The sequence below is a fragment of the Manacus vitellinus genome, unplaced genomic scaffold, assembly GCF_001715985.3.
Source record: "Manacus vitellinus isolate BGI_N305 unplaced genomic scaffold, ASM171598v3 scaffold_2_pilon, whole genome shotgun sequence".
NCBI classification, from domain to species: domain Eukaryota; kingdom Metazoa; phylum Chordata; class Aves; order Passeriformes; family Pipridae; genus Manacus; species Manacus vitellinus.
The window spans coordinates 12,592,473-12,619,366 of NW_021940208.1; the positions used below are offsets into that span (position 1 = coordinate 12,592,473).

Below are 26,894 nucleotides of genomic sequence, written 5' to 3' on the forward strand. Positions count from 1 at the left end.
TACACTTAGTCTGTTTAGGCCATTCATTTAACTCTCCTACACCTTTGAAGAAACAGGGATTTAAGACCGATCAGCTGAAACCTCTTCAGACTTATTACAACATATGCAACACATTGATGCTTGCCATTCTACCTATATTGGAAAGAAAATAAAGTTCATAAATAAGGTACCTGCATGTGGAGCACTTTGGAAAACCTCTATTCCAGTTTTGTCTTTATTCTGCCTCAGCTTAATGAGCCACATTTGTTCAAATTCAGAGGTGTCAGTGCAGCAGCAGCAAGAACGTTTTGGTGCAGTAGTTCTTTTATGTCTTGTAGTCACTGACTCTATTTAGCATGCAGGGGGTTTATTGTTTTTCACTTTTCATTCTTTCCAAAAGCTACGGAATATAATTTGGTGCATCTTCATTTCCAAATTAGTGTTCTTTAACACAGTGAAAGTGACTGCAGCAGGCATTATGTGAACCATATCAAAAGCATCGAATAGATGGAAAAGGTGAGGAGAAATAGGAAAATAACAAATTTGACAAACTACTTGTCCAAAATTCTCTCCAGGAAAATTCTAGATTGAAATTCTAACTATTTCATATTTACAAAATAAACCTAATTGATCTTGAAAATACAGTACAGTGCATGTCTGTGATGAAATGGATTTAAAATTTTAGTAATGAAGCACAAACAGCAAACTAGAACCAAAATAACTTTCCAATATTTGCGTTTCTTCTTATGTTAATTATTTTATGGTCATTCTCAATTTGTCAGTACACATCCTTAAAGCATTTTACCTCCTTTTATTTGTGCTGTTTATTTATATGCAACATTTCATCAGGATGTGCTCACAATCTCTCTGTTATAGGAAATATGCAGTCAAGAAATACTATGAAAAGACTCATCTTTCAAGTTATTTTCTACACAAAATCTTGGCTTCTTGGAAACTTGTAATAAATACTGTATATTTTGTTTGTGACAGTCATCTGTTTTAGAGGCTTGTTTGTACAACTCAATGCACACAAAAGATTTTGGAATTTCCTTGTAGCAGTACATGCCCGTGCCCATGATGCTGGTACAGATAAGAGATACAGACCCTGGTCTGAAAAGCAAGCGGTGTTTACATGTGTTGAAAAGCATGTCTAAAATCAGAATTTTCTTCGAGTACAGATTGCTTCAGAGAAATAAAAGTTTAAAGCACAATTTGTGCTGAATTAATACTGAAATTTTAACAGATGCTGCATTCTACCTATCCGATTGTCAGGAAATGGAGTGAAATTGCTCAGATAAATCTGAAATTCTTAGTTTCTTCTCTTGCATAACTAAGTAGGTTTCTATGCAGCAGGGAAATAGTTTTCTGCTCTTCCAGTAGAGCTGTTTTTCCAAGAGACAGTTACTTTCTAACTTCTACTTAATAGTAGTTAGCCAGTAAATCTGTGTTTGTGCATTTGTTTGATATCAAGGAGGAAGTGATGTAGAATTTGTAAATATGAATGTAAATATGAATATGATTCCAAGGAATCTTGGTTTGGACTGTTCTGAAAAGGTATTTATTCAAAATGTGAATGGTAGAGTACTAGGCTCTATTAATAAAAACTATTTTTTGGAAATGTAGAAAGAGTAACCTTTGAACAAAAGTATTAATATGGTAATAAACCCCCCCAAAACCAACAAACCAACCGCAAAACCACCCCTCTTCTGTGCCACAGTGTCAGTAAATCATTCTCATAGGTTTTCTGAAGCTCAGAATACTAAATCCTTTAAGCTGGGCTTTCCTTGTTTGGTTTTGGTAATTTGGTGTGATAGTTAATTCTAGTTTCATTTATTGCTTGAGACTAACTTGAATCCAAGTGTTAGTCTGATGTATCAGAGGTATCCAAGAATCTCTTTGGGTTTATTTTTTGATAATTTATTTCCTGGTAAAAGAAAAAATCCATTCCCTGTATCACCCATTGATCTCATTTATCAGCTTTTTGTCACTGGAAGTAGTATTTGGGGTGCTGAAATGGATTGCCAGTGAGGTGTCTGAATTTCTCAAAGACACTGATCGTGTTCGGCAGTTGCGCCTCTTCATCACAACTGAAAAGAAGTTATGGAACAGTGACTTGAATGATGAAGTCCCTTTAAAAAAAGGCATCTACAAATAACTTTTTTATCTTTTTTTTTTTTTTCTTATGCATGATGTATAAAGCAGGATTCTGTACTTATTTTAAAAAAATAGACTTAATACAAAAGCAAGTTTAATTAAAACTCATAACTGGAGATGTCAGAATGCTGATCACAGGTCTGAATATACTTATTACTAAATTTAGTTATATATTCTGAATTTTATGATGGATGTTATGTACTCAGTGCTTTGGGAAGTCATGCATAATGTAACAAGGATATTCACTTAACAGTACCTCTAGCAAATGTTCTCTGTGCTAATGTTGTATGCCGAGTAGAATGTGATATAACAAATTATTTATTTATTTTCAATAGATCATTAAATTTTATCCTCAAAATTTTGTGAGACTGCAAGAACTTAAAAAGGAAGTGTAAGCCATTTAAGTTATATGCGTGAGGAGATAGCTTTGTGGGTGCAATCAAATCACAACTGGATTTTATAATCAGGTCGCTCTACTGAGGCAGAAATAATTTTAGTGACTCTATAAAGCTGAAATCCTAAACTTGTCAGTGGCAAAGAGTTGTAGTCCTGAAGAAAGCAAAAATATTATTGTAAAGATAAAATGTTCCCCTTGCAAAGATATGTGACTGTGCAAAGGGGACCAGCCACTTAAGGCCCACATTTCTCAAACAGAGGAATACTCCTATGACTCTGAAATTATAATAATGTGTAACATTGTTTCAAAGTCACAGTTCTTTTTTTTGATCTGTTTAATGTAACAGATGAAAAAGGTTTCTAAGAGAAAAAAAGACTTGGTTTTCATCTGTTGTGCTAAGTATTAGGCCAAGAATTGAAGAATTATGCAAATCTAAATCATTGTATGACAGGTAGTGGAGAAAGTAGCAATTGAATATAGTTTTTATGTATGGGGTGTGTTATGGCTGCTGCCTTCAGATTTTTGTCAAGATTGAAATGCTGAAGACTAGTGACTGCTAGACCCCTTGAGGATGGGTCTCTAGGAGCTACTAATGTTGCCACAGGAAACCTCATCTTTCCCTCAGCAGTTGAGAAAATATGTTTAAACATTTCTGCCAGTGGTAAAACACCACGATATGGCAATATGTGCTGGTATGTCTACACTCAAGCCAGTAGATCCTGTTTTCAGTTTGCTATTTCTGTTTCCAGTATTTAATAATGTACAGCAAATGATAATTGCAAGCCGATTGTGTAACAACGCCAGAAAGTCAGTAGAGCAATTGAACTGTTTGCACCAGAGTTCATAATGAGCAGTAAAGTTAGGCTAAAATTACTTTTCCTGACAGCCTTCTGAGCATGCTATGATTTATTTTTAAATCAATGAGATTAATATTTATCCTTCTTGTTCTCCCTTTCTTTCACATTTTCTATGTATGTTGCAAGTATTTGGGGAATGGGAGAGCAGAGGGGGAAACCATCTTATACTTATTAATAACACGATAGGTATATATATCAGCAAGTCAATAAAAATAACAAAAAAGTTATTAAAATACATATTTTAATTTGTTAGATACATTATTTTATTTTTGGGGACTTAAAAACAGTGGATAAAATGAAGGTATTAAGGAATGAGCTATGAAAAAAAATTAATAGAAAAATCTAAAAATAAATGATTCAAGAAATAAAGTTGCTGATTAAGTTTCAGATAGGGATGTGATTTAGAGAACAATCATTAATAGGGAAAATGAACTGTTTTTTCATAACAAGTTGTATCCTTTCCTGGTTCTGAAATGCTTTATTCATTTGATATATTTGATAAGTTGAATTCAAGGTGCAGTTAAAGGTTTAAAAATATGTTAGGATTTGAGGAACTGGTTGTCTTTGTTTACTCTAACATCCTCTTTCAGCCTGTGAATATAAATTAGATTGGAAGCTGTTAGCTGTACCAAAAAGAAGATAGGGTGCTCAGAAGTAGTAAATTTTGTTAGCAATGCAGAATGTGTACATAAATGTTAAATTAACAATACAGCACCTGCTTGGAAAACTTAATTTTTTTTCCATGCGTCTACTGTATTTAAAATGGAATAAGAGTCAGGCTTGACACTAACCATGATGAAAAAATTATTAGCAAACACTTGGCAACTACATGATGGCTCTTTTATCATTTGCTAATGGAAAAGGAAAAACTGGGACTTAAAATAATTAGCATAAAATAGTACCACATTTTGTGTAAAGTCCAGTGTAAAACAATTGTGCCTCAGAATACTGAAATAAAAATGAAAGTATCAGTGATTTCTTGTGTAAAACACTGTGGGAATTAAATGTTTCCTGGCTTTAATGAGGTTTATAATTACTGATTCAAATCACTGATTTAAATTGATCCACCTTGATGTTGCTATCTCTGATTCCTTGAGAAACAGAAGTAAAATAGCATTGCTTTGGTACAGTATGAAGAGTGCAAGTTTGTACCTGCCTGTGTAATGTTAATGACATTATGTCTAGCCATACCCGAGTTTGATCATTCAGACAGTTTTACTAAAATGTAATTTTCAGGGAGTTTGATAGAGCCATGTTTCACAAAAGCTGTTCCCACAGGAGCTAAATGCCAAGATAATCAATCATACAGTGTACTGTATCCTGTCGTTATGGATATAATACATTATTTATGCAGTATAACGATTTTTTAGATATTGTTGAAATGAACAGGCAAGCAAATGAATGACTATTAAGTTATAATATGTCATTAGCTGAAAATTGCAATTTTCCAGGTTAAAATTTGTAAAGATGCCTTCAATGCTTGCGGAATGTTTGAGACTGATTTGCTGCAAGTATGGACTTTAGGGAGCAGCAAGAAGTCAGTTAAAAATCAATAATATGCTAATTACATCTACAGATGAGTATTTGTATACCACTTGTATTTCAGTTGCTAAATCTGAAAGTTGTTGCTCAGTCGCTGGAAATAGGGGAAAACATTTTGGCAGCAGTACAGAACCCAAAGACTCTTTCAGATAGCACAGTTTAGGTTCTTCAGCAAGCTATTGCATGTGATATAATTAGGCACAGATTTAGGCTTTTGATGGCAAATTGTCTCAACTTTCAATTTTCCTCTCAGTGCATTGTTTCAAATATTTTGGTTTTGTACTGAGAATGAGATGATAGTTGTCTTCACTAGATTTATTTAATAAACGGTGATGTTTTCATGAGAAGACCTGAAAGACTAATAGAAAACAGAACAGCAGTGGGAAAAAAAATTACTTCTGTGAAATGAGGGTGACCTTCCCTTCTCCCTGTCAGATCTTTTGGTTGGTTTGCAGAAAAATTTGCAGTATGGTTTTCAAACTGTGACTGTTTCAAACAGTCCCTGGCTGAAGAGTTCTGGAGTTAAGGGACTGTCAGGGGCACAGGAACAGCACTGTTGTTACTTACCATGCTTTGGTAATATTTTATTACTGTTACCTACCTACTTTTTGAGCCCATGTAAACTAATGTAGACTGTGGCAAAACATGCACGGTTTTTCCACTTGCCATGTGAAGAGGTGCCTTCAGATGTTCTACCATGTGTTCCCTAGTTCTGTTTGCTGTTGATTAAATTCCTCTCTACCCATGACTAGCTGTTCTACCTCTTTGCTGTTTTTTCTGTGTCCTTCACAAGCAGCTTCAGTGCCATTCTCATGCCTCCTTACTCTTCCCCTTTCCTACTCTTTCCCATTTTTAAAATAGCTGACAGTTCTTCTCTCCTTGCTGGTTGCCTTTGTCATCCCTCTCAGCTCCATCAGATCTTCTCTTGGTAGTCTTCCTCTCTGAGTCCTTCTCACTTCTGCCTTATTGTTCTTCCCTGTTTGTCTTTGATTCTTGCTTCCACACTGGCCTTTCATACTTTTCAAGCTGCCCCATTTCTTCATGCCCTTCTGTTCATTAGCAACATAGACATGTTTCAGTTCTCCTCCATAGACATCATCCATCGTGTTCTTTAGCAACTGCTCTCTGGTTTCCCTCTTAGACAGCTCCTCTCCTCTGGAAGCCCTGACATTATTCAGCCTTCCTCTCACTCGTTGGTCGGTCACTTGGCCTTTCCATATCCGCTCAGTTTTTCAGGGGTTTGCAAATGTGACTACCCTCTGTTCTGATGTCTCTCTTCTCTACTAGCTCCTCCTTCATAATTTCAGGAATCTTGTAGTCTTCAGGCTCCTTCTGTGACAATGTTTTGCACAGCCTTTTGCATTTTTTCTCCTCTTATCTGTGGAGAAAAATAGAAATTCATATCTGTACTGATGAGTCTTATTTCAGTCTCTTTACTTCAGCTCTACCTTTCCATCCAAATTAAAATCTTAGCTGACATTTCATGGATTAGGCAATTCTCAAGAAAAAAAGTTCAACCTTCTTTGCCACTGTCTTTAACAGTCAGTGTGGGTATTACCGCTTTCTCTCACTTTAGCATACGCCTTAGTAGTGCCATGAGCACTGCCTGGTGCTTATCTAAATCCTTCTTAATTCTCCATTTGTCCTTTCATTTACCACAGATGACAAATGTTCTCTCTCTTTCCTGAAGAGAACTCTCCTGTAACACTGACTCTCAGCAATTATCCTTAATTTCGGTGGTTTGGTTTGTTGGTTGTTTTTTGGTTGTTTTTTTGGTTATTTTTTTAAGTTGCTGTATATTACTTTAGACCTGAAAATTTGTGTTTCTTTCACTTAGTTGACCTAGTAGATCTTGCCTCATAAATCTTTCGTGTTCTTCCCACTTGTCATTTCTAAGACATGCCTGTCATATTTGTTCATGTAGATAAAACTGTTATCAGGGGATATTATAATTTTCTGTTAGCTAGTGGATGGCTGCCAGTCTACCTCAGAAGCTTTTTGAGTTTCTTCATTCAGGTTCCCCTTTGCAGCAATGCCTGTGGAAATACAAGGGGGCATGTCTGTAAGTCTTAATTCGTCTGTTCTGTTGTGTTTTCTACTTAACTCTTATGCTTTTTGTGCCGGGAGTTGTCTTCTGCAACATTTTGTAGAAAGATATTCATGGCTTAAGAATGTGAATTCAACAATAATTAAAAAATAAAATAAATGACCCTGCAAGTGTGCAGCATCAGCCAGGTGCTTTCTGATTTACCTTCTGGTTGCTTGTTTGAAAATTTGAAGAAATATGAAACTATTGCTGTTGCTACATAGATCTGGTATGAAGGCAGACAAGGTGTTGTTCTCACAGCAAGTAATTGAGTCAGTGCTATGAGCAGCGATGCCTCTTCTTGGTTTCTTTTTCTCAGTTCATGTAGAAGCAACAGTAGCAGTTAAAATAACTTTTGCTGCCTGGAATTAGTTTGATTCGTATTTTTCTCCCTGCAAATATGCTATTTTACATGCGTATTTTGTACAAGCATTTAGGGGATGCGACTTAGCACAGTAAAAACATGGAAATCTTGTCATAGGACAAGCACTTAAAGCCAGTGTTACTCTTTGTTGTGTACTGAATACAAATCAGTTGTTCTAAAAAAAGAACAGAACTAAGCAGTTTACAGAATTGCGTGACTTATGAGGTTTCCCTCCTGATTATTTCATGTTAGTGCTGCTTTTCATCTGTTCCTTCCTGAAAAATACACATCACTAAGCAAAGAGTGATATCTGGTCCCAGTCCCTGCTGTGAGTAGTGGTGGTGGGGTGCTGCTGTGTCACAGCAGGGAATGCAGTTCCCTCAGGCTTGTTCAAAAATGCCAGAAAGCGATCCAGAGAAAATTCTCTTGTGTGGGCACTCTCTCTGTGGACATATGCTGAGGTTCCGTGGAGAAGACTGATATGTTGAAATGTTTGAACACAGAGACTACTTGGGAGAATTACTCTCTGTATTTGAGCTGACAGCCATGACTGCTGTGAACCTAAAAGTGGAGAGAAAGGAGGAGTGTAAAGAGACAGTCCAAGGATTATGTGTTGAGAATATAAGTTTAAAAACAGCATTCTGCACTGTGGTTTTCTGGCTGGTGTGTTGTTGTTGTTGTTGTTGTTTTGTGGGGTTTTTGTGGGGTTTTTTTGTGGGGTGTTTTTTTGTTGTTGTTGTTTTTTGGGGTTTTTTTTTGTTTGGTTTTTTTTGAGAGGGCCTTATTATTTTGGACAATTATGTTGGCAGGTTTAATTCTACCAGACTTTTTTACTCATTTCCTGAGTCACAGCAAATAAGCCTCTTTTATTCCCTGTACTACTAGCTCACTTGCAAGCAAAATACCTGACAATCTAGCATTAGAAAGGTTTAAAAATAAAAATTTTGTAGACTTTTCTGGTCTGAAGCCTTTGCATTGTTAAATGCTTTAAATCAATTCTCTTTCAGATGGGATTTAGTGTGAATGGTAGCATCTCTGTCTGCCTATTAGCATGACACATGTGGGAACCTTTTTACTATATAACCTATATATACACCATATAAAATATGTATACACTATAACCTGTATATACTATATAACCTATATGTATATATATCATCATCATGGCCAGGCTTCGTGAATGAAGATTTGGGAAGGGCTCTACCCACATTTGTCACAAGTGCATTGGTGGCTAATGAGGCAAATACGAGACAGGCATGTCCGGTTTCAAAAGGCACAGCAGAAAGACTCCTTAGGTGGTAAATTCTGCAGGGCACGATTCTTTCTGCCTTGTCTTTTCTCCTCAAGGGCGATCCTGCGTGCGTTCTCAAAGGAAGCGGCAGCGTTACAGATGGTGTGTCTCCAGGCCTCCCGATTAGAGGCCAGAGTAGACCAGTTATGGTGATCAATATGGCCAAGGCTGAGATGTTGTTTCAGGGAGTCCTTGTATCTTTTCTTCGGGGCTCCTCTCTTGCTGCAGCTGGTGGCAAGTTCACCATAAAGCAAGATCTTAGGGAGGCGGTGGTCCTTCATCCTGGAGACGTGCCCTGCCCAATGCAGCTGTGTTTTCAGCTGGAACCGCAGCACCGTGAAGCACGTGTTCCGGGGCATATGTGTATACACAAAATATGTATACACACACAAAATATGTATATAATCTATATATATGCACTAGAGATGAAGGTTAACCCAAATGCCAGAGACTTTGTTTATGGTACTGAAGATCCTAAGGTGGATCTGTTATGGCAAATAAACCCACTTTGGGCTCATGCCCGTATTTCATTATGCTGGAACTATTAGCACTCCTGTGAAATCTGTGTGCAAGCAGTCTCTAAAGTCAAGATTATGTGCAGTAGGTTAAACCCTTCTGCTTGCCAGAATTTCTTGTATTTCAGTGTGTATTTTGCTTCTGGTGCTATGCACCTAGTAACTTAGTTTCTTTTAAGTTGTATTTTCATGACTGTAACATGAATTACATGTAAGGTAATAGGATAGTTGTTTTGTCCTGATATTAGCCTGCCCTTATTGTTAAAATCATGTTGTTAATTGTGGCTAGTAACAACTGAAAGAAGATTGTCTTTACAATAAGTATTCTGCATGGGTTTTATAGGAACAAATTAAAAAAGGAGAAGCATAAGGTCTAGTTCTGACACATATCCATTATAATTCAAATGCAGGTAAGAGCTAATATAATATGAAAAAAAGGCTTTGAGTATATTTAGAACTTCTCAGCGTTTTGTTTTGAGGTAGATGAGTTTGTAATTGTAAATTTACCAAATTATATTATCTTTCTCTACATAGATTCATTGTGTTGCTATTAACTCTAGTATGGACTCTTAAGTACTTTATAAAGATCAAATTTTATAGATAAAGTGTATTCTTACAGCTATGAAAATGACAGAAGCTTTACTAATATTAAAAAGCCAGAAGCAAATGTGTGGAAATTTCTACAAGTTTTGTGTTTTCAGTGATGATGAACTTAGCTTGTGGCAGGAGCCATTTCCAGCACAAATTGCTTTGCCATAGTTACACAGAGATTTGAATGTCAGAATATATACATCAATGTCTGCTGGTTTGGAACACAGGCTTACCCATTCATTGACCATAAAATGTGGGCATTTAGGAATGCCAAGAAAGAAAATTAAATATCCTCATGTGCATTATGTGAGACCACTGGTAAAAGTAAGGTTCTGCTGGCTAAACTAGGCTTACTGTATTATTTAAGGTGTCAGATTGCTTGAAAAGAAATAAAGAATGCCTGCATGAAGTTGAACCTTGGTGTTACTGCAAGTGATTGGGAAGGGTGAATTATTTGGAGATGAAGCTAGGAGTTATCTGTCCCTTCCACTGAAAACCAAGTGGTGTGAAAACCAGAAACTATGACTGACCCCTTCGAGAACCCAAAGATTAGTGAGATCATCTTAGTGCAAAGACTGTGTCTGTCTCACTAACCTGGAACCTTGGTTTCTCCAGTTTTTGGCTATCAGCCTTTCTGGCCAGGCCATGGAACACTGATGCACCTTAGATGGTAATGGAGTGTGGTTGTCCAGTTTTTGCATGGCTTAGGCAGCTCCTTGTATGTCAGATCAGCACTTGGTTTGCTCCACTGCCTCACAGTCAGTTTTCAGTATCGTCTAAGGCTTTGGTGTTGAGCTTCAAAACAACTGTTGGATCAAACAGCCCAGCAACATCAAAGATTGTATTTCATTTGTGAACTGCCAGAATAATAGTATTCCTTTGGGCAGTGTAGGTGCTATCAGAGCAAACATGCATCAGCTGGGAACAGTGTTGTGGGTTGGGGGTACAGGCTATGAAAAAACCCCACAAACCTGCGAGGTGATCAGGGGAATCCAGAGTAAGATGTTTTAAAGAAAATGCTACAAACCCTCTCTGTTTATAAATATGTTCCATCATAAACGTGATGCAGAAACAACTTCTGTTTTCATCTGACAAATAATTGTCAAAGAAAAGAAAATTAAGAAAATGTGGAATGCTGTCAGATCTTACAAAATACTATATTTTAAAATATTCTTTTATATGAACCATAATAGGATAAACTTCTAAAAGGTGTGTACTTATGGTAGGGTAACCTCCTAGCAGTATTTAAATCTTACCTTTTCTTAGCTTTATAATCACAAGTACCACGCAAAAATTGAAGGGTGACACAACTCAAAAAGGAATGTTTTATGAGTGTAATTTTGGTGGACTCAAGTCTGATCAAATTCTAAACAAACCTTGAAAGTTTTGTTTTCATCTAATCAGAAATATTCTCCCAGTGTGCTTTATAAAGTACTATGCACAGAACTGATAGTGCCTAAGCATTTATTTCTCCTCCCTCAACCTTGTTTGGAGAAACTGATAAATTGCTTAAAGTGTTGAACATAAAAATTGCAACCCTAGACAATTTAATTGGAGGGAAAAAACCCTATTAAATTAGATTAAATTAAATACCATAATAAATATGTATTTTGTAAATTAAATCTTGGCAAATACAACTTTTTTTTTTTTTATGTACGTACAGGTTTTGATGGTGGTTTTTTTTTAGTTCTCCCTTTTTTTCTGGTGATAGTAGATAATTTCCACCTGAGAGCCTAATGCTTGGTAGAAGTAAGACATCATTCTGTTCTTTTGGACATTTGAGTCCTTTGAGTGTCTAAGGTACATCAATTTCTTCATTTTCAGTATCTCGCAACCTGCCTAACACATTTACCTGAGCTCCACCATCCATTCAGTCTTCTTTAGGAGGACAGAAAGTTGTCATTACATCTTGTAACAAGTACAAGTAGAGTTGAATTGGAGGTATTCTGTTGAGAAATGCAGCAAAAGCTCTAGAGGAACCTGCCCTGTTTGCCTCATTGGGTGTATGTTTCCAAAATGACTACAGTAAGGTCGAGTATGATCATTGTTGACTTGGTACAATGGGGAAGGTTGAAGGCAACAAAGTTTCCAAAACCTCTAGTGCAGAAATTTTGCTGAATTTTTCTAAAATGTTGAGTTTGCATAAGAAGAATCTCTTTAGACCTCAAAGGGAGACTACGTGAATGCAAAAATGTTTTCATCTCAATGTTATGTTCAAACTGGAAGTCTTTGTGCAAAGTTTCTGTGGAACTGGATTATAAAATACGTGGGCTGGTGTCGTCTGAAGATAGAGCGAGCTTGTCACCCTTGAGCAGAATGAAAATAGCAAGATGATTGCTAGCAAATCCAGTTCTCCTGGCCAGTCTGATTTGATGTCTGAACAGGTTTCCTTCCACAGTTGAAGTCGGTAATAAATACACACTCCAAAGTCTGTGTTACATTGTCACTAACCTTAGACATGAAGTACAGGCATCTGAAATCTGTTCTTTGGTTAATCTCTTTTTTGATAGCAATTGCCTTAGGAAGGGTCGCATCCTGAGTCTGTAAATTGCATCCTATTTGTATCTGAGGAAGTTTTATATGTGTAATTTTGAACTATGATTTTACTTCTTTTCTCCAGCTCTTGTGGTGAGTAATGTGAAGTTGCAAGATTTCTTCTTCCTGACTGGCTGATATAAATTTGAAGCAAGAGAGGAAAAATAATGAGTTTCTGTTGTTCAGCTGTGGATGATAAATGTTCCTGTTGAAGTTCTTAACAATTGCAAGGTCTTACGAATATTTTAATGAATATGTAACCGGTGATACTTATAAGATAAACAGCTTCATGATTCCTGATGAATGAAAGAGGCTTCTTTGCCATTATTTCTTTTGCTATAGCAAGCGTTATGTTTAACACTTCTCTGCATATTTTCTTTTGGAAAAAATTAATATGAATATTTAATGGAAGTGAAGGTTTGATCTGCATGTGTGTAATTATCTTTTATGTGTGCATATATAAATGACAAAACTTAGGAAACAATGCATCTCAACACTTCACTGACATAACTGAGAATGTGAATGAACAGCCCAAGATGATGGACTGCCAATTAGACTGCCAATAAATGTTAGTATTACAGAACTCTGTTGCATGATGTTGCACATACACATTAAAAAATACTTCATTCCATACAACAGCTTTGAATGCTACTTCTCTTTTTCAATTCTTTTTAAATGTAAGATTGGTATGCACCAGTTATATTGAAAGAATGGATGCGATGGGAAGGACAAGCAAAGAGCAAATATTTAATGTTTAAAGAACTTGAAATAAGCTATAATTTAATGCAGAATGCTTTTCAGTTATGGAAATTAATTAGCATAAAGGTGACCTTCAGAATAGTTTTCCATGGAGTTAGTAGTGCTCTATAGTATTGTACTAAAAGATGACCTTGGAGATTTTTTTGGTTAAAAAAAATACTTTGTTGTTAAGTAGAACCTGAAGTTCCTGATAATCAATGTGCTTTTTGATAGGTGGTTTTACCTTAGGAAGCTTACAGTGCTGCAGAGTCTGATGATACTTTTAGTGTTTTTATACACCCAGCTATATAATTACCTTTATTAGTGTTTCAGAGTGGTAAAGAACAAAATGTGTGTGTTTAGTATGTTTTTCCTCTACCTTCTGATTGCAGATATGGCTTTTAGCCATATCTTCTGCTTGCTTTCGGTGCACTGCAGAAGTGTCACTGGTCAAGCAAGAACAGACTCTTGCAGAGGTGACTAATCTTACCCCTCACCAGCTCATTGCCTTTCACTCATTCTATATGCAGATATAAAAAGGGACCATTGGTATAGTTTCTCTTTGGCTTTTTGTGATTTTTTAAAATTATTATTTCTATTTTTTTATTGTGAGAAAGTAGGTGCACATAAACACTGTTCTTTTAAAACCGGCTGACAAAAATGATGAAAGATCAGAACAAAAATTAATTTTAAATATATAATGATGTGAAGGTATTCATAGAATGAAAGATCATTTAAATGGGTACTGTTTTGGAAACTCAGCTATGTGCACGTTGATTAGATATATAAACAAAAGGTAGCAATGTCTTTAATTATAGTTTCTTTGCATTTGTTTGTGCTTTTTGTCATAAATATGCATGGATCTAGGGTTCACACTGCTTAGAAATGCCTGTGAGCTTTCTGTTTGCATTTCTGTGTACATATACAATTACATATGCCCTCCAGTCTGTCTGGTTTTTTTGGTGCCTATTAGCAAAAACTTAGAAAAGTGGTGCCATCAGTTCAGGACTGAATGGAGCAGAACTTATATCTGCAAAATCAGTCAGCTTTTTTTATATTATCCAGTACTTTTATGGAGCAGCATCTTCTGTGCTCTCTTCGTTAAAGAATTGGTGAGGCAGTACCGTACCTTGGGGAAACTTGCCAACACCAGCCGCCCATCCTAAGACATGCTTTGGGGACAGAGGGAAGCTGGGCTGCAAGGAGGGATCTGGGAGAAAGCCTGAAGAACATGCATCTCATGTGGAGGATGGTTGAAACTCCCTTAGAGCAGTTAATTCAGTTTAGGCAGCATTTTGGTTTTTAACTGCAAGGACACCCTGATGTGTTTTAAATCAGAGTATTTAATGAAATTCACCTTACAGCAGTGATTAATGTGTCCATAAGTGAGTATCTCTTTGCCAGGGTGTTTCTGAGAGACAGTAAAGCTGCATATTACTTAGACACTTGCTCTCAGATGGCTCTTGATTAGTTGCTGTGCAAATCTCTCCTAGATTTGGTAGATTTAACATGACAATACTGGAGGGTAGAATTTGAATGTAAATTCTTGTCCTTCCTTTTTTAATGATGTTTGTTCAACCTTTAGCAAAAAGCCTTGGAGGAGAGCACTGATGATGGCAGAAATTATTCTATTTTCCGGCCTATAATAGTGGTGGTCTTTGGCTGCGGTTGAGCCCAGTGGTTTTTGTTACAACCTCCCTGTTTATTGATGGGGTTGTGGCAAGTAACATGGACTTGCTTGCTTGTCTGGTAACTTTCCATTTGTCACCTGACAGGCTGAAGAGGAAACAGTGGCCTTTCTTGCTCACAGTGGAAGTGAAGAAGAGTTTGATCCAAGTACTCTTCCAGATCCTGATAAATACAAAGATTCTAATGAAGAGCAAGATTCAGAAAGTGAAGACAGCTATAGGTATGTACCATCTTCCATATGATCATTTTGAAATGTTCATGTTTTTATACACTGTTTTGTTTAGATATTAGGAACCCTGAGATTAGCTCAGGTAGTTAGAGTGTGGTACTAACAACACCAAGGTTGTGGGTTCAGTCCCTGTACGAACCATTCGCTTAGGAGTTGGACTCAATGATCCTTATGGGTCCCTTCCAACTCAGAATATCCTGTGATTCTGTGAACTCATCTTAAAATCATCCTCTTTCTCTTTTAGTATTTAAGTTTTAGTTTGTGTGTTAGTTGCAGAACAGAAATCTGAGCCAAAGGGTGTTATTCTCTTTTATGAAGCTATATGAGAAAGATTTTTGAGTTAGTGTCGAGGGGATCTCAGTGAGACTGTTTCACCTGCAAAAATCTTGACTAATTCCCTGGAGGTTTTGTATATTTCTGTGGTGGGTTGACCCTGTCTGGACACCTGGTATCCACCTAAGCTACTCTGTCACTACCCTCCTTAGCCGGACAGAACAGAGAATGTATAATGAAAGGCTCATGGGTTGAGATAACACCAGGGAGAGATCTCTCACTGTTTAATGTCATGGATGAAACAGACTTGACTTGGGGAAAAAATGAATTTAATTTTTTACCAATCACATCACGGTAGGGTAGTGAGAAATAAAAACAAATCTTAAAACACCTTCCCCCCACCCTTTGCTTCTTGCCAGGATTACCTTTACTCCTGTTTTTCTCATATGTCCTCATCTCCAGTGGCACAGGGGGAGGGGGAATGGGGGTCGCAGTCAGTTCATCATATGTTGTTTCTGCCACTCCTTCCTCCTCAGGGGAGGACTCCTTCCCCTGCTCCAGTGTGGGGATGCCTCCCACAGGGGACATGGCTCCACCAGTTTCTTCAGCTCCTCCCTTTGGGCTGCAGTTCTTTACAAGCTGTTCCAGCCATGGGTCCCTTCCTTGGGGTGCAGTCCTTCAGGAACAGGCTGCTCCAGCGTGAGCTCACAAATTCTGCCAGCAAACCTGCTGACCTGCTCCAGTGTGGGCTTCTCTCTTCACAAGGTCAGAGGTCCTACCAGGAGTCTGCTCCAGCACAGGCTTCCTACAGGGTCACAACCTCTTTCAGGCATCCATCTGCTCTGGCCTGGGGTTCTCCACTTTGGGCTTCAGGTGCTCTGCTACATTGTGGATCTCCATGGGCTGCAGGGGCACAGCTGCCTCACCACAGTCTTCGCCGCAGGCTGCAGGGGAATATCTGCTCTGGTGCCTAGAGCATGTCCTTCCCCTCCTTCTTCACTGATCTTGATGTCTGCAGGGCTTTTTCTCTCACATTTTCTCACTTCTCTCTCTGTCTGCAGTTGCTGTTGTGCAGTTTTTTTCTCCTCTTCTTAACTGTGTTATCTCAGAGGCACTGCCTCCATCACTGGTGGGCTTGGCCTTGGCCAGTGGCATGTCTGTCCTGGAGCTTGCTGGCATTGACTGTGTTGGACATAGGGGAAGCTTCTGGCAGCTTCTTACAGAAGCCAACCCTGTAACCCCCCACTACCAAAACCTTGCCATACAAGCCAATACAGTTTTAGAAATGCATTTTTCTACTGTCACATTAGAGGCTCTGTATGAAAGGAAAAACATTGAAGTCATTTGAGGATTTCAGTGAGTCCTTTGCACCTGTCCTGTATTAAATAAATTTGTGCGTGGTGAAACTTGATAAGTTCTATGATTCAGTGTTGCTCAGACTCTTCAACATTCACATGAAGTGGAATCTGAGTTAGTAGTAAATATATAATAAAATTAACAATGTTAAACTTTTCTTCTTGATTTAAAACTGTTTTTAATTATATAAATCAGAAGATTTTTTTCTTGTAGTTTAACAGAAAAGCACAGGGTGGGGATGAGGTTCTGTAATTGATGGCAACATACTGCAGTTCTGGAGCATATACTGCAGGAAGATGGAAGGATACCACATGAAGTTCTGTGTGGTTTTTGTCGTTGACTTCACTGTAACAAGAAATCCGTTTGTGTGTTTCTGACAAACAGCTTATTGTGTAAGAGATTCAGAAAGGTGATCTTGAAACTTAAATGGGAGTATAGAGTTTTATTTTGCTCTATTCTAGATGCCTAAATTCATAAAGCTCTTGCTTTTCACATCTGAATTGGCTAAGTCCTAGTGGCTAGATTGTCCCTATCCATCTGTCACTTAATGTTTTGGAGGCAGTATGCAGAACTGGGTGTGGGCATGGATTTAAGGACTGGATAGCCCTAAGTTAACAGGCTGGTGGCCGTGTCCTCTGGAGCCCATTCAGTGGACCCACCAGTGTGGGTCAAGAGAATGACGAGGATAGGGAAATGCATTGGTTTTTCTGAGCAGCAGTAAATTGCTCCTTCTTGGTGCAAGGGGGAGTATGCATTCATACATCATGTTCGGTATTGATTCCTTCCTCAGAACATCAGCTAGACTCAAGATGAGCTAAGCTTTAAGAAAAAAAGTTGACAGAGATGGACAGATTTTTGGCAGTGGTAATAAATGCAGATTTTTTTTGAATCAGTGGCTGATTTGGTCAAGATTTGGCCAACATGTCTCAAGAACTGGCATCATCTGAAGCTTCATAACCAACTGTTGTCAACTTCAGGACACAGTACTGGTCTCAGTTGTTTGCCCTGACTTAGGGTTGACCTTTTTAATAATGGGAAAGGTCCTTTACTGCCTCCAAGGAAGGTTTTAGAGGGTTTTGTCAATTTCTCCATCTTTATACACTCGGACTGAATACTTTCCTGCTTTTCAGTTTTGTCTGTGTTTGCTGGAGGACTGGGGCAATGAAGAATAGGTGTTTTTAGCATTTTAAAGAAGAGGACAGAAATTTAGAAAGTGAGTCAAATTACTTCAAGTTCTTCAGCATTTGAGCTGAACAGGAGTTAACAAGGACCCAAAGAGCAGTTGCAAACAGCCTTGCTAGCCCTTATAGATAAAGGAAAGTGGTAGCCGAAGAGACTGGTGGTGAGCATAAGGCCATAGAGAAATGTTACTTGATTTTGTATTGGGAAGGAACGAGATGGAAGGGATGTATGCAGGGAAGGAGGAGGGAGGATAATGGATCAAGAAGAATGAGTAAGGGAGCAGGCAAGAAATCTTACTACCAGTGGGAAGGAGGGAATTTTGTTAAAACAACATTCATGCCTCATACACCTTTCTTAGAGCTGCCACTGAATTGTATGATGAGTTGCTCTTGAGGCTGGGAAATATTGACCTACTGATTTTAACAAAACTAGTTCAACCAAGAGTAGCAGACAGTGAAATTAAGCTTTCGTATTAGAAAATACAACTCTATTTTATACTTCCAAAATCCAGAGCTTTTGCTCAAAGAGTTGGATTAAAATTAGAAATATGTTGGGCTACACTAGCTGTTACTTGCTTTAAGGAGAAAGAAAAAAGAAAAAAAATTATCTTACTCTGAGATAATTCAGAGTAAGTATATGAGACCTAGGGTGTCTTCCTTCAAGAGTCTTTAAAAATAAACCATCTGTCCATGGTTTAAAAAGTCAAAGACATTGTTAATCTCTTCTCCCTCCTCCCCCAGCATTTTTTTTAACTGGGGGAGCTATACAAATAATGGGTTAAATTTACCTTTGAGTAAAATTCCCTTCCAGGCATACCTCTAAGAGCAGAGTAATTAATTACTACTAGCATGTAATATGAGATTAATTTTTGTATATCTAGCAACATTCATCATATTTGGTTTAAGGCTATCAATGTAAATTATTAATGAGGTGAAAAATTTAAGAATATAGAACAGGGTGAAAGAAAAGCAGCTGGATTCCTTAAATATTCATTTTGCAATTGAATTGAGTTTCTGGTATTTCTAATTCCTCAACCTCTTTAAATAAAAATGAAGAACAAAGTTCCGACTGACCCTCATCATTACCTTTAAATCTTTAATAGGTGTGACTGATCACATTAACTCTTAGACCAGCATGGAAAAGATCTTGGACATGAGGGGAAAGGAGCAATGTCTTAGTTCTTGTACTGGTTTGTTTGTGAGTTTATGGACAGTCACCAGCTGACAGGTGTGCAAGCTAGTATTCAGTGCTGCTTGGTTGTGCGCCTGCCTTTATTTATGGTAAACTGCAGTTTCTTGTGCCTTTTTATACCAGGATGCTGATGTTGACCTACTAAGTTTTACATGATTCTTAATGAGGTTGCCATTATATTGTCTTTTGAGATGATTCATCTGCAAATATATGGTGTTCCTTCTAACATGGATTATTCAGTTCATAGCAGTTACTTTATGAAGGTCAGAACTTTATAGAATCATCACAGAATCAACTGGGTTGGAAGGGACCTCTGAGATCATAGAGTCCAACCCTTTAAGACAGTTGCCTGGGAGAAGATACCAACTCCCACCTGGCTACAACCTCCTTTCAGGTAGTTATAGAGAATGATGAGGTCTCCCCTGAGCCACCTCTTCTCCAGGCTAAACAACCGCAGCTCCCTCAGCCTCTCCTCATAGGACTTGTGCTCGAGTCCCTTCACCAGTCTCATTGCTCTTCCCTGGACCTGCTCCAGCACCTCAATGTCCTTCCTGAGCTGAGGGGCCCAGAACTGGACACAGTTCTCCAGGTGTGGCCTCACCAGCGCTGAGTACAGGGGAAGAATCACTTCCCTGGTCCTGCTGGCCACACTGTTCCTGATCCAGGCCAGGATGCCATTGGCCTTCTTGGCCACCTGGGCACACTGCTGGCTCCTGTTCAGCTTTCTGTCAATCCAAACTCCCAGGTCCCTTTCTGCCTGGCTGCTCTCCAGCCACTCTGTCCCCAGCCTGTAGCGCTGCCTGGGGTTGTTGTGGCCAAAGGGCAGGACCTGGCACTTGGCCTTGTTGAACCTCATCCTGTTAGAATCAGCCCAACTCTCCAGCTTTTCCAGGAGTATGCTGTGGGAGATGGTGTCAAAGCCTTTGCTGAAGTCCAGGAAGACACATCCACAGCATTCCCCTCATCCACCAGGCGGGTCACCTGGTCATAAAAGCAGATCAGGTTGTGATTCGTCTTGTGATGGCCAGAAAAGCACCGTAGGACAGACGTTATAAAAGGACTCTGTTTAAGGTCTTGATCCTTCTGGTTAGCTGCAAAACTGGACATTGTGATATTGAATTGCTCTTGATAGAAATGGGATATTCTTATGCCCTGAAAGTCTTTATAAAAGTTTTTATCATAGTTACACTCTAGCTGACTATATGAAATGGACTCAGTGGTAGAATTTCTTAGTGAAATTTGGTAATCTATGCTGCAGACCAGACTCTATCCTTCCTTTGTTCCTGTAAACTTGTCAGGTACAGAAATTACCTTTAAAAAATAATAAAAAAAAAATTAAAAAATGTAGTATGTCATCAACAAGTGTCTACATGAATGAAGGAGAAATGGAATGAGTAAGTACTGAAACTCTGCAGTTCAGAAATTAGCTGTCAACAATTGGAGGATGATAGCGGTCCCACAAAAAAAAAAGATGAACAGATTTGAAGAATGTCAGTGCCCTGTTCCTCAGTTGAAGCTGAGGAGGAGTGAACAGGTGCAAGAGTTAGACAGGTGGTTAGCAGCATCTCCAAAGGCAGCAGTACATTTCAGAGAAGGTTAAGCCTCTGACAGAGACGCACAACAAATCAAAGTGGTTTCATTAAAACCACGGTCATCCCCAGTTGGAAGACTTTCAACTCAGAAACAGTGATATTTGATCCATATGATGATCAAGATCCATATGAGAACCATATAAAGCAGGTTGGATGGGGCTTTGAGCAACCTAGTCTAATGGAAGGTGTTTCTGCCTGTGGCAGGGGAGTTGGAACATGATGATCTTTAAGGTCTGTTTCAACCAAAACATTCTATGATTCTATGATCAACCCCTGAATAATTTTAATTTTCACACTGTTGTATCAAGATAAGCTAAAATTGCTTAGCCCAAATACATTGAATAGAAACTTCAGTGTTCCAGAACTGAGTCAGGTACTGCTGCTTTATGGCCAGCAATGTCTGTGATGGAAACAGAGAAGAAAAGTGCTGTTACAACTTCAGAGATCTGATTCGAGTCCACCACCACTAGAGCTTTAGAACAGAAGTGAGATGTTGGTGGTTGAGCTGAGTGCCTTTTGCCATCAAATCTTATGCATACTTCCCGTAGAATAATACGAAACACTAAGCATACTCTCTTGCTGGTCTGGTTTCCATTTAATTTTTTTTCCCTCTTACAGGTTATTCTTCTTCCAGTCCTTCAGCTCCAAGACAGATTTGTCTTTTACTTTTAGTTGTATTGCAGTGGTATTTCATTACAAGTAGATTATTCATCCCTTTTACTGCAATGGTTCTTTATATATTTAATTTTAGGGGTGTTTTGCTTTATATCAGTGGAATGGCAAGTAAGAGAATCATAGAATCATTTAAGTTGGAAAAGACCTTTAAGATCACCGAGTCCAATTGTTAACCTAGCACTTCCAAGTCCACCACTAAACCATGTCCCGAAATGCCACATCTGCACGTCTTTTCAATATCTTTAGGGATGGGGACTCCACCACCTCCCTGGACAGCCTGTTCCAGTGCTTAACAACAAGCCTTTCAATCAAGAAATATTTCCTAATATCCAATCTAAATCTCCCCTGGTGCAACTTGAGGCCACTTCTTGTTCTGTTGCTTCATACCTGGGAGAAGAGACCAACCCCCAGCTGGTTACAACTTCCTTTCAGGCAGTTGTAGAGAGTGATAAGGTCCCCCTTGAGCCTCCTTTCCTTCAGGTGAAACAACCCCTGCTCCCTCAGCTGCTCCTCATAAGACTTGTGCTCCAGACCCTTCACCAGCTTTGCTACCCTTCTCTGGACATACTCCGGCTCCTCAATGTCTTTCTTGTAGTGAAGGGCTCAAAACTGAACACAGGATTCAAGGTGTGGCCTCACCAGTGCCAAGTACAGGGGGCAATCACTGCCCTGGTCCTGCTGGTCACACTATTGCTGATACAGACCAGGATACCATTGGCCTTCTTGGCCACATGGGCACACTGCTGGCTCATGTTCAGCAGCTGTTGACCAGCACCCCCAGCTCCTTTTCCTCTGGGCAGCTTTCCAGACTGTCTTCCCCCACCTGTAGCACTGCCTGGGGTTGTTGTGACCCGAGTGCAGGACCTGGCACTTGGCCTTGTTGAACCTTATACAAGTGGCCTCAGCCCATCAATCCAGCCTGTCCAGATCCAGAAAATAACACAGCACAGTACATTTTCATTACTGTTTCTATGGGCTGTAGCATTCTGACAGCAAGTAAGAAAGAAGCTGCACTGGGCTTTATGGAAGGGACTGCAGTAATTAATCTTCATTAGGATTGCTGCCATGGCTGTGTGAATTAAAATTTATTACGTGGAAAAAGTTTTGGGCACAGCATGTTTGATTAGCAAAATGCCAATATTTATGGGATAAATTATTCCTAACTTTTACTGAACTGTATTTTATTAGCAGATTCATTCATTATTCCTGTACATTTCTTTGGGAAAGAGCTTGTGTGCTTTATTGCAGCCTGGAAACTTGACTCATGGCCTGTAATTCAGTGGCAAGGGCGGTTTGTTTCCAGAGCAGTGCTGGTAAAACTAGGCTCCAAAGCATTCTCCAATAAATGTTAAGTGAGGCAGAACCTGTCTAGGCATCTCACATTACCACTGTTTAAACAACAGCAACTTGGCTCTGTGGCTGCACATTTCAAATGGCTGGTTCTTAAGCACTTAAAATCTAAACTTTGCAGCTTGCCAAGACATAGCTTGAAGCCCAGAAGCGAGTTAAATACTAACAATTAAAAGCTTTCTATTTTTTCCTGGTATTACCTCAAAACACCCTTGTGAAATTATTTTTTGGTAGTTAAATTAAGGCTTTCTTGGTGTATAGCTATCAGGGTCGTAATTAGATTCCCTGTTTCCCAGATAACCATTCATATATGCTGGCACTGGTTTAAGGGACAGGATTCATAAACCATGCTTTAGTGTTTGAGTAATAAACATTACTTATCGACTGGTAGCATCTTACTTTGTTGATACAGCTGTGCAAATGGTGACCACAGAAATTACCGTGCCTGTTGATAAGTCGATTGTTGGTACCTCCTCACCTGTGTAAACAGAAAGTAAATCCTTCCATCAGGCAGCCTCAGATGGATCGTTCATGTGGCTGAAAAGCTAAATTGCACCAGATGGTAAAAGGAAGGAATTGTAAACCAGCTGCACATACCATTTTTAAAGTGTTATAAGTAGAAGACAAAAAGATGCACTGGCTTTGGTTTGAATCTGAATTGTGGGGTTGATTTCTAACTGAGTTGTTCTGCTAGAAAATAGTTCACCTTAAAATAACTTTATTTTGGCTATTTGTGGATATCAGCTGGTAGTGCATCAGTTTGTGTGTTTGTGAGGAACAAGGGGCCATTTATGTCCATAGGAAGTGACCAACAATAAAAAGATTGGCTCTGCAGAGTGGGCTGAGAGGCCTTCAGTTAATGGAGACTGAGGAAGAATCCATTTGACCGTAAGTGCAGAAGTCATCCCTGTATAGCTGCCTTTGTGCACTCGGTCCTTTCACGTGTGGACCTGAGGGTTACGCCTATTACACCTCCTTCGAAGAGTTTCTGTCAAAACAGCTAAGGAGAAGCACACCAATGGAGTGCAGGATGTCTCTGAGCATCACAATGACACATGTTTTCCATCTTCCATTTAAGATTGCCACTTTCACCTTTTGTAAAACCTAGATCTCTGACTGCTCCTCCAGAGTAGTACAGCCCCTCTCCACGCCACTGCTGGTAAAAATCCATCCTGCAGGAACAGGACATGGGGTTGGACTTGCTGATCTTCAGAGGTCCCTTTCAATGGAAATCATTCTATGGACAGACAGTCTGTCTTCCTTCTGCGTCTCAAAATTAGGAGCATTTTATTCACATGTTTCATGTGATTCTCATTACCTTCCTAAGTCACCTTTATTAAATACTGTTTTACTTCTAATTTATGAGCATCATGAAAACATGTCTTTAGCCCTCTTCATCTCTTGGTAGCTCTGCTGCTGCTGCTTCCTGTGTTAAATATTCCTCTTTATTCACCACTCCAGCTCACAGCCCAGTAGGGGTCAAATCAGTGTGAAAATACTCCTGCTAACATGTAGATACATCTTTAGTTTATACTACAAATCGAGCACTGCAATCCCTCAGTAATAGTAAGAAGCGACTTGACTCAGCATAATTATCCCACAAAATTTACGATGAAAATTGGTCATAATTGTGTTGATATGCTTTTGTCTGTGGAAAAAATGAGAAAACTCACAGTTCTTTCTAAATGTGTTTTATATTTAAACATTATACCTTACAGATGTCTAGGCCTTGGGCCTCTGAAACTCCAAAAGTGATTATAATTTTTGGTTATTAAAGTCTGCTGTTTCATAGCTTGTGAGGTTTCTGCATTGTTTTAATTGCTCAGATGTTTTGAACTAATGTCCTAGATGAAGCATTAGTCAATTATGAATGCAAACTGGGCTTCTGAGTCCCTTCAAAGGCTGGAAGTAATTGGCTCTTTTGCAAACAAGATAAAATGCTCTTATTTAATGAGACCTTCCTTATGCTTTTAAAGTGAACCCCTATAGTCTGTCCTGATCAAAGTGAACACCATGAAACTCTAGCCCAGACCCATACTGTCCACTTGGAAAAGTGAGAATTGTTAGTGCTTTAGTGTATTTTCATATACTGTCAGTATAGCTTCAGCATTTATGGAATATCTTAAGCACTACAGAGAAAATATGAGAGTCCTTTCCCCAGAAAAGGAATAAAATGTTGGTAGCAAGCCCTGAAAAGCTACCCCCATGCAAATGACAGCTCAAAGTCAACAAAGCACTGCATTTACACTTAAGCAATTGTAAAAGTTATGGACATTAAGAAAATCCTTGTTGAAACTTTTTTTTTCAAGTAGACTGAATTTTCTGGCTAGAAATTTGCCAAATTTTAGTTGAAAATCTGAATTTGCCCAACTATTTTAGAAAAGCCTAAACTCAGTCTTTGAAGTTCCATTTATTACTTTTGGTATATTTGAAAAAATACAAATGTGAAAAAATGAGATTGCCACTATGTTTTGGTTACCTTGTTTGGAGGGAATGGTTTGGGGTATGAGGGGTTGCATTTTACTTTTTTTGGGTATGAATACCCTACAGCATAGGACAACCAGCTCTCTATAACCTGATACACAGATATTATACCTTAGAATAGATTTTATTAGGTTAGGTTGGTTTAATCTTAGATGATTTATAGCAGTTTTTCTATGTTTTGGACAAAACCCCCATGGAGATACATGAAAGCTCAGTCTTTCCTCCCATTGTTGTTACGTGGCCATGTGGTAGAATCCAGGGTATTAAAACTGTTTTGTCCAGATCAAAGACTGCAAAAGGCAATTCATTCAAGTCTTAAGAAAAGCAACAGAAGAAATAGGAATTCACCAGGGAAAATTACTGTGTTTGGGCTTTTCCTCTTCCTCTCATGACAGAGTGGTGGTTAATAGCTTCCAAGGAAAACTTCTGAAAGGAGGGGAAAGAGTGGTTGAATGAGATGGTCCCAAATCAAAACTGTATTAAATGTAGGATCTGCCAATGAAGTGACAGTTCTCATATTTTTATTTTTGTTGCATATTTATTTTAGACAAGATCTTGAATTCATGTCAAGGTCCACTGACACATGGCTAAATCAGTTTTGTCAAGTTGTCTGTTCCTGTATTAGGCAGAAAATATTAGATAACAGTGATAGTGATATCTTGATACACTGTGATCAATTAAGACAGCAAAACATTCACCGCCACCTCGTCCTGAGAGCAGTTCCAGTTTAGACATTCAGAGTTCATCAGCTTCCATTGCTTCACCCTCCAGAATTGTAATTTCGTTTGCTCTTATCTTGACATAAATTTGCCTTGTTTAAAAGGAATTGTTAGATTCCATGATGATATTGATTACCACAGTTGTTAAAAAGACTAATTGATTTGTTTCTGCAGTGAAGTTGAGGAGAAGGGTGGAAGAAAGAAGAGAAGCTATAGCAACAGTACCACAGCAGAAGAAATGCCACTGAAAAGAAAGAAGGTAAAATTCAGCCAAGAGGAGGACCCTTATTTGCCATTAGATACTGGACTTTCTCTGGCAGAGGATGAAGAGCTTGTTCTGCATCTGCTCAGCAGTCACAGCTAATTATTTTTCTGCACACTTTCTTCCCTGGGACATCTCTACAATTTTGTCAGTAGTTTATGCAAAATGAATTTGGCATCTGGGCAGCTGGGTACCAGTGGATGTAGATAAATGAGTTCCACATGCAATGGGATTGCCTTAGATTGACTCACAGATTATAGACAATATTTAGTTTGATTTATAAGGCTTTCTAAATGAACTTTTCAACCTAAGTCCCCAGATGTCATTTTGCAGTAACACATTCATAATTTAAAATCTCCCAAGTTTTGAAGCAATTATCTTCTTTTCTTTTAATGTTGCTTTAAATGAAAACAGGATGTTCCTTTCTTAACTGTGTCAGGTTTGTTGTTATTTTGGAAGATATATGTGTATTAATATTTTTAAAGAAAAATTCTGTTGGCAGCTCAAGTCATATTACTTAAAAATACTTCTTCAGTGTATCATGCACATATTTAAAAAATATTTTAATAAAAATTTCTGGAGCCTTGATGTAAACTTACAGTGTCTCTTTCAACTTTGTTATGAAGCATATATTTATCCTCTAGTTATCATTTCTGTTGTGATTCTGTCACCGGTGTTAGGCAATTCAGGAAAACACTTTTAGAAGCTAAAACTGAGTCTTGCATTTGAATCCCTTATGAATGACAACACAGTGATGCCACAAAATGGTAGAGCATAACACTGCCTGATGAAATGGTTGCAAAGTAGATTTTATGGTAGACTTACGATTGGAAGTGAGCTACG

At 38.5% G+C, this 26,894-nt stretch overlaps 1 protein-coding gene across 1 annotated transcript in view; it reads left to right on the forward strand.

Moving 5' to 3' along the window:
- DDX10 (DEAD-box helicase 10) overlaps positions 1–26,645 on the forward strand; it is a 158,558-nt gene extending 131,913 nt beyond the window's left edge. Inside the window, 2 exon segments of the mRNA XM_029960897.1 lie at positions 14,825–14,958; positions 25,964–26,645. Coding sequence (XP_029816757.1) covers positions 14,825–14,958; positions 25,964–26,153 — 324 coding nt within the window. The 3' untranslated portion in view covers positions 26,154–26,645.
- The last annotated feature ends 249 nt before the right edge of the window (positions 26,646–26,894 follow it).